The sequence below is a fragment of the Ylistrum balloti genome, unplaced genomic scaffold, assembly GCF_031769215.1.
Source record: "Ylistrum balloti isolate Yb309-2 unplaced genomic scaffold, AGI_CSIRO_Ybal_v1 Utg370110, whole genome shotgun sequence".
NCBI classification, from domain to species: Eukaryota; Metazoa; Mollusca; class Bivalvia; order Pectinida; family Pectinidae; genus Ylistrum; species Ylistrum balloti.
The window spans coordinates 1,592,053-1,600,243 of NW_026782132.1; the positions used below are offsets into that span (position 1 = coordinate 1,592,053).

General features: G+C 35.8%; 1 protein-coding gene across 1 annotated transcript; it reads left to right on the forward strand.

The window, feature by feature from the left end:
- The first annotated feature begins 223 nt into the window (after positions 1 to 223).
- On the forward strand, positions 224 to 7,552 carry LOC132550217 (uncharacterized). Its single transcript, XM_060214257.1, has 9 exons — positions 224 to 419; positions 1,623 to 1,680; positions 2,044 to 2,095; positions 2,562 to 2,752; positions 3,104 to 3,399; positions 4,854 to 4,911; positions 5,081 to 5,132; positions 5,303 to 5,496; positions 7,405 to 7,552. Exons 1-9 carry the CDS (start codon positions 224 to 226, stop codon positions 7,532 to 7,534), a joined length of 1,227 nt encoding a protein of 408 aa, XP_060070240.1. The 3' UTR covers positions 7,535 to 7,552.
- Positions 7,553 to 8,191: the final 639 nt, after the last annotated feature.

Sequence of the window (8,191 nt, forward strand, 5' to 3'; positions counted from 1 at the left end):
AGACCATGACATTCTGATGGACAAATGCCTGGGACCTGTTCATCAAATGTTTGTATGCCTGGTTAACGAGCCAGAAAATGACCTGACGTTATCATGTGGATGGATATGTATTATTAGCTGTAATTTTTTTTTAATTTTCTGCTGATATCTGTTTACAGAAGTATACTATTTATCACTGAGGCCATTTAAGCCTTCGGCTGATCACAAGGATAATTGTGTCATCATGGAGTACTCCATCACAAACACCTGGGACGGACGCCCTCTTAGTGGGGAGTATGACCCTGTTCGTATGACCTTGAGTACTGCTAGCAATGGTGAGGATCTCAACATTCATGTTGATGCTCCATTCTTTGGGGACCAGCCGGTTCCTCCATTGGGAAAACCAGGAGAGCCATGCGACGAACTTTGGTTATATGAAGGTATGATATATATATATATATTTCTCTTTTTTTTTTTTTTTTTATCAAAGTTTTGTATAATTGTAGGGTTCATAGGCTGCTGCTGGTAGCTTCAGGGTAAATCATTATGGTGAAGAAGAAATTTGTGGTAGACAGATGATGCAGTACTGAGATTTTCCTATACCTTAATCTATAGATATTCAGGGTTCGATTTCCCTAATTGACAAGGAAAAGTAATAAAGTCTCCTGCTGAAATCACATGGGTTTTCAACCGATAGTCTGGTTTCCTCCCTAGATAAGTGCACTCCGATCCTGGCCAATAATGGTGATAATTGTGACAGATAGTTTGTTTTACATGTGTTGACATTGGCGTGGAGGGGGAGGGGCTGGAAGAGGATAGGGGACAATATACCCAGTGATCTCAACAAGCCATAAAAGATGTAAAATTACATAAAATGTTACATTCTGGTCATAAAGTCATCCAAAGCATTCATAACACCACATTTTGTTAGTAGGAGTTAAAATAAACACATAACTTGTTACTACTTGTTTGGAAAAAAACGAAAATACCAATATATCAACAGAAATTCAGTAAAATTAGGGGAAAATATAAATAAAAGAAAATTTTACACCAAGATTCTTGAGAAAGTACAAGTAGAATAAGATGAGGTGTTTGAGATGTGTAAACATCTTCTGCTTCATCGACAACACCAGCCATATAAATTTTGGTCAATCCAAGTAACTAAGATCCTGTCCACAAATGAGACTGTAAAATCCCCGTCATTTTTATCAACCTGCATCTCACATCCTTGTGTTTGTCTGCCAGTTGCTAATACCTTGTGCAAAAATCATGATATTGAGAACAATTAGAATAATGTTTTTCATTTTATTTTCGCTAGTGTCATCAAAATGGTGTCCGTTATATCCCTGTATTATGTAAATATTTACCTGTTATATGACATTGTCAGTTAAATGCACACCTGTCTGATAAATGATATTGATAAGAAGTTGATGTAAACTTGTTATTTGCAAAAATATCATTGAAACCAGACAGAAATTCATAAAAAAAACATTGTATTGCCTTCTGATGTTGAGATCATGCAAAGATGAAATATTGATATATGCAAATAATAATTTTAAAATTTGTTTTAGCTCTTCTAATTTGGATAAAAATATAGATGTGTATTTAATGTACTAAAGATGGATGTCACAATGTACTTTCAGTGGTAGAGGCCTTCTTTCTGAATGATAATGATGACTATTTGGAAATTGAGCTGTCACCGTAAGTATGGTCATGGTTAAAGGGAGATAAGTTTGTTTATAAACCTGCTGATCTATTCTGATACTGATTACTACCAGGTACTGTTTCCTTTTATCACATCAATATCACCATAAACATCAAACTACATCAAGTAGGATTCAGTGAATTACTATATAGACTAATGAAATATCTACTAAAACATATGTTCTGATGCTTGTTTTATTTCATTGTAACTGTGATGGAGTCAGTCTTTATTATTGGGTACCACTTTCCTCACGATTTGGTGGTATTTTTTTATTGTCTCCCTCTGACATTCTGAAAATGCATGTGCATTTGACATGTAATTAAATCAATCATAATCTTGTGTATTCTGTTGTATTTTAGATATGGACAACATTTCAACCTTGTTCTACATGGTGAGATGAATTTAGTAAAGGTAAGTTTTTATAATCAAAATTATATACCTTGGTACAAGTAGATGGAAGTTATTAAGAAAGGGTTTTTATTACACTGAACATACATTTTGATGGGAAATAGAATGATATCAAATAATTCATTCGTCAATCTACAGTTAATTTGTTGTAAAAGATATCTGTTCAAATATTTCCTTTCACAATTTTAGATTAGTTGTACAAAACATTGAAAGACTTAATTATTGAAAGACTTTATTACCCTAACACAAAATTTAATTTTCCTAAGTGATATTTTCATTTGGCAATTTCATCATTTTGTTCGTGTTTAAATTTTTTTCAGTCTTTGACTGATTTGAAACAGGTCATAGCTGTCTATAGATACGGTTACAATATATTACTGAGATTGTCCACAGATCTGTCAATGAAAACATCTTATAAGAAATGATAACTTGATCAATACTTGTCTAGTGGAAATTTTGTTCTTTATAGAAAATGTTGCCATGCATCTTCACTGCTAGTATCCAAGGAAACCGCTGGACGGGCGATGCAATTTTTCCAGCTGCTCACTTCCCAAAATGTGTCACTAAGTTTAATGCATTTGCAATGCATGGTCCCCAACCTGACCGAGTGTATGAGGCCCTGTATCCAGTTCCTACTGGCAAATATGAACTTCCATATTTGTAGGTGATTTTCTTGATGTAGTCTAGATGTGATAAGAAATAGACATTCAATAATACGGTTTTAACTTTAACTAAAACACATGTAGGAGATTCTCCTTCATATAGAATAGAGCAAGTTAATAAGTTATCAGACATTGATCCCTCTTATTCAGAATGCTTTGACAAACCTCAGATTTTGTTCTCAGTGTTTTTAGACCATGAAAGGAAAGAATTATCAGTGTCCTTTTTGATATATGATAACACTTCTATAAAATGGACTTGAGTTGTAGGAACATCTTTACCAGTATGTGAACTATATTTTTGATATGCTGAATTCAAGTTCATAATAAACAACACTTGGGTCCTTTCCAGTCACAACTTGTCAGTTTTTGAGCCGATAGACATGAGGAGCATCCTTCCTAATAACTACACTGACCAGTACAAGTCTGAACTATGGGATGAGATTCTCAGTGAGAAGTCTTTGTCCTTCTGTATCAATACGACTTGGGATGGTCAGCCACTCGGAATCAAGTACCGCCCAGCGAAACTGACACTGACCGCTGTAGACGACGGTCTGTGTATCAGCGTTGATGCTGAATTCTTCGATGACAAGCCTGTTCCTGATGCCGAGCCAGGTGCTGCATGCTGGGAACTGTGGAACCATGAAGGTGATTCATCATTTCAGTCATAATTACCAGAACTTAATGAGCATAATCTGTTCTATTATTCATTGTGTGTATCCCAATACCATGGCATTTCAATCCTTTGTACCAACTTTACATAGCCTCCTGTCAACATTGACATGTTAAGCAGCCATCAGTGCTGTTTCTTGTTGGAAGAAGGCCAGACAGAGTGAAGATTATTCCCTCATCCTTTCTTTATATGTCACGATTAGGATTTGTCAAGGGTTCTAAAAATATGAAAGGAGAAAGGTGGAAGGTAAAGTTTAAATTTGTTCTGGATCATTCAAATGTAACCCCTGTAAATACTAGTTGTAATAGACTGCTCAGCTAGAGAGAATTTCTCTTTAGCTTGATTGGTTGAGCATCAGACTAGTAAGCCAGAGATTCTGGGTCCAAATCCTAGCGGAGGCATTGAAATAAATCATGATCTCTATTACACTGGCGTCTATGTAGGGAATTGGGTATAATACTCAGCATTGACCCACAGACATCGCTGTAACCGCTGGAAACTTAAGGACAAGTTATTTCCCCAAGGGGGAGTATGTAACCCTGGTAAAAACTAGCTGTTATATACTGCACGGGTAGAGAGAAGTTCTCTTTAGCTCGATCCATTGAGCATCAGACTAGTAAGCCAGAGGTCTCGGGTTCAAATCCATGTAGAGGCATTGAAATAAATTATGACATCTGTTACATGAGAACTGGCCAGGTTTTAGTTCTATAATTACTTTGGCTGTCTCCAGGTTTATTGTAAGATTTAATTTTGATTTCCAATATGTGTAGATGTTTTAAAAACATTTATGTGATTTCATAATGATGACTGCAGTATGCCTAGTTGGTAATATGTAATCAATGAATCGACGTATGATTTAATGTTGAGGATATGATTTGTAGCACACTGTTAACTAGTAACTGCATGTTAATGCTGTTCTTTTGTAAGGCTTCTAATTCTATGAGGATACATCCCACACCCCTCACTTTTGGTAAATTGAATAATAAGAAGTGTAATACTGATGTTACAGCAGTTTAATGCTGATGTTTTTCAGTTTTTTTTTTCTTGTTTCTGTTTGCATAATTCACCATGTTTTGAAAACAGATGTTACATCAAAACTCACTTTGAAGTTTTTCTGTAAAGATAGTGAAAGTTTTCTTACTATCAACTTCATCAGAATACACCTGTCCTATTTGACATACACTGTACAATGATTAGATATCTGAGACTGATGTTACAGAAAAAATAGGATTATCTTACCACGTGTTTTGTACAGTACTTTTTACTTTATTTGTACTTTACATTTTGTGTGTGGGTTATTTTGGTATTGTTAAAGCTTCCTATGTCAAAACATTCCATTCCTGTCCTACTTGGCACATGAAATGATATAGTATGTTGTAATGGTAACAGTAAGTGATTTTGATAATCATTGGTTATCTCCCTTTTCCAGTCGTGGAAGCCTTCTTTCTGAATGATGATGGTGACTATTTGGAAATAGAACTCTCGCCGTAAGTAAGATCTTTCACCATAATAATGGTCATCAGGTGTATTTTCAAGACCTTTTATAGTAAGTAAAATCTACAGTATCTATAGATCAAAATATAGGGTAAAAATAGATCGATATATATTATGTATATCAAATTTTGAATACTTGTGTATGTCCTTATATCTTTTCAGACATGGACAACACTTGAATTTGCTGTTGAGTGGAGTCAGAAATATTGTAAAGGTAAACAATATACACTTCAGTAGACATAAACTCAAAAATTAAAATTTGGTCAAAATGTGCTATTTTAAACTAACATGATTCATTTTTAAAAATATTATGAATGGCCAGAGATATTACATGATTATGTATGTGTGACTTTTTGTGTGATGATGAATCAATTTGCTATGTAGAAAGAATTACCCTGTAAGTATAAAGTGACCATCCAAGACAGTGGACGCTGGATAGGAGAGGCGGTCTTCCCCATCAGCTACTTCCCTCCAAGTGTCACCAAGTTCAATGCCTTTGCTATCCATGGTAGTGAGCCAGATCGTGTGTATGAAGCCCTGTATCCAGTACCAGCAGGATCAGCCAAACAACCAGATTTGTAAGTATACTCTTCCTGTCCACTAATTCTTATTGGTAAGTTTTCTGTAACTAGAGTCCTTCAAGTCTCAAAGTTCAGTAACTCTTCCTGTCCACTAATTCTTATTGGTAAGTATTCTGTACCTAGAGTCTTTCCAGTCTCAAAGTGCAGCACATGTTCAGTGATTAAGAAGTAATATAGTTCACATGGAATGTGTTCACTAGTTCAGGTTTATTAGGTCATCTGACCCGAAGGGTCCGATGACCTATAGTCATCATGCTTCGTCCGTCGTCGTCCGCCGTGCACCGTCCGTAAACTTTTCATTCAAACGACTTCTTCTCAATAATTGGAAGGCCCAGGCAACTAATATTTGGCCTGTAGCTTGCTTTGATGAAGCCCTACCAAGTTTGTTAAAAAGAATGACCTTGACCTTCATTCAAGGTCACAGGGGTCAAATGTCTTAAAATCTTCAAACGACTTCTTCTCAATAACTGGAGGGCCCAGGCAACTAATATTTAGCCTGTAGCTTGCTTTGATGAAACCCTACCAAGTTTGTTCAAATGAATGACCTTGACACAGGGGTCAAATGTCTTTAAATCTTCAAAGGACTTCTTCTCAGTAATCAAAAGGCCCAGGCAACTAAAATAAGGCCTGTAGCATGCTGGGATGAAGGACTACCAAGTTTGTTCAAATGAATGACCTTGACCCACTTTAAAGGTCACAGGGGTCAAATATGTTAAAATCTTTAAACAACTTCTTCTCAATAACCAAAAGGCTCAGATTGCTGATATTGTGCCTGTGGCATGCTGGGATGAAGGGCTATCAAGTTTGTTTAAATGAATGACCTTGAACAACTTTCAAGGTCACAGGGGTCAAATATGTCAAAATCTTTAAATAACTTCTTCTCAAATACTAGAAGGCCTAGGGGGCTAATACTTGGCCCATAGCATGCTGGCATGGAGCCCTACAAAGTTTGTTCAAATGAATGACCTTGGCCCACTTTCAAGGTCACAGGGGTCAAATATGTTAAAATATACAAAGGACTTCATCTCAATAAGCAAAAGTCTATGAGTGCCGATATTGGGTCTGTAGCATGCTGGGAGGAAAGGCTACCAAGTTTATTTAAATGAATGACCTTGAACAACTTTCAAGGTCGCAGGGGTCAAATATGTCAAAATCTTTAAATAACTTCTTCTCAAATACTAGAAGGCCTAGGGGGCTAATACTTGGCCCATAGCATGCTGGCATGGAGCCCTACAAAGTTTGTTCAAATGAATGACCTTGGCCCACTTTCAAGGTCACAGGGGTCAAATATGTTAAAATATACAAAGGACTTCATCTCAATAAGCAAAAGTCTATGAGTGCCGATATTGGGTCTGTAGCATGCTGGGAGGAAAGGCTACCAAGTTTATTCAAATGAATGACCTCAACCCACTTTCAAGGTCACAGGGGTCAAATATGTTAAAATATACAAACGACTTCTTCTCAACAAGCAAAAGTCCATGAGTGCTGATATTGGGCCTGAAAGATGCTTGGAGGAGAGGCTACCAAGTTTGTTCAAATGAATGACCTCAACCCACTTTCTAGGTTTGGCTTGCTTTTTGTCAGATGACCGTTAAGGCCCATGGGCCTCTTGTTATTGTATTCACAGAATGTAGTGTTTTCAATCTCACGGAACTATTGAAGCAATATGACTTGTGAGAGTTCAATAGATTTCTCGTTTATTTTAGTATATTTCAGACTTTTTTCAGATTTGTTTCTTGAATTTTTAACTATGTACGGGATTATTTTTCCATCAGTGTCATTCTTTTGTTTTGGTTACTGAGTGTAGTCAAAATTACAAAATTCAACGTGGCCCATTCTTCCATATACTATAGTTTGATATTACAACACGGTCCAGTTTCTATCATGGTTTATGGTACCTTACAGCCACAACTTGTCTGTGTTTGAACCGATTGACCTGAAGGGTTTACTGCCGTCTCTCTACACTGACCAGTACAAATCTGACCTTTGGGATGAAGTGAAGTCTCATTCGCAGTCAAAGAAAACCAAAGTATAATGAAGTTGATAGTGATGTGGCGCAACATACAAAAAATTAGTCACAAAGTGATGACAATTTTTATCATAAGTGCTGAACAATCTCAGTGGTATGTGACAGTAAATGTAACCACTTTGATGAAAAATTTGAGTTGTTGATATTTTATTCATAGAAAGTGCTGAACCATTTTGTTAGAAATTTTTGACAGAAAGTTTTGTGCCATGTTAATATAAAGTGTGTAAAATGTGTTGATAAAAAGGTGTAAGCCATCTTGATGATGTTATAAATGTTGAGGGTGTTGAAATGTTCGTGATGTGATGAGATCTAGATGCTGATCAATACTTGATTTATGAAGACAAATATCTAGCATCTGAATCATTCAAACATAAATATCAAAACACATACCACTACATTGAAAAGAAATATATATATATATATATGGTGCTCCATCATTACAAAAGAAAATATTCAAAAGTATAAACTTTAAGACATGCAGTAGTTGATCGATATGGGAGCCCTGTACTCATGGAATTTTGATGGAACTAGATTTTTTGGAAAAACTTATATTGTAGGACCCATTGTTTTTAGCAATGAAGTTAATAAGGACTCGAGGAAATAAAATTAAAGATTGATCTCTGGATATGAAGTTGTAATAATTGTTTTAGACAATGAATTATT

Coding starts and splice junctions, on each gene's coding strand:
- LOC132550217 (XM_060214257.1), top strand. CDS start 224: ATGGAGTACTCCATCACAAACACCTGGGACGGACGCCCTCTTAGTGGG. Junction 2,753..3,103: donor AAATATGAACTTCCATATTT/GTAGGTGATTTT, acceptor GGTCCTTTCCAG/TCACAACTTGTCAGTTTTTG. Junction 4,912..5,080: donor TTGGAAATAGAACTCTCGCC/GTAAGTAAGATC, acceptor ATATCTTTTCAG/ACATGGACAACACTTGAATT.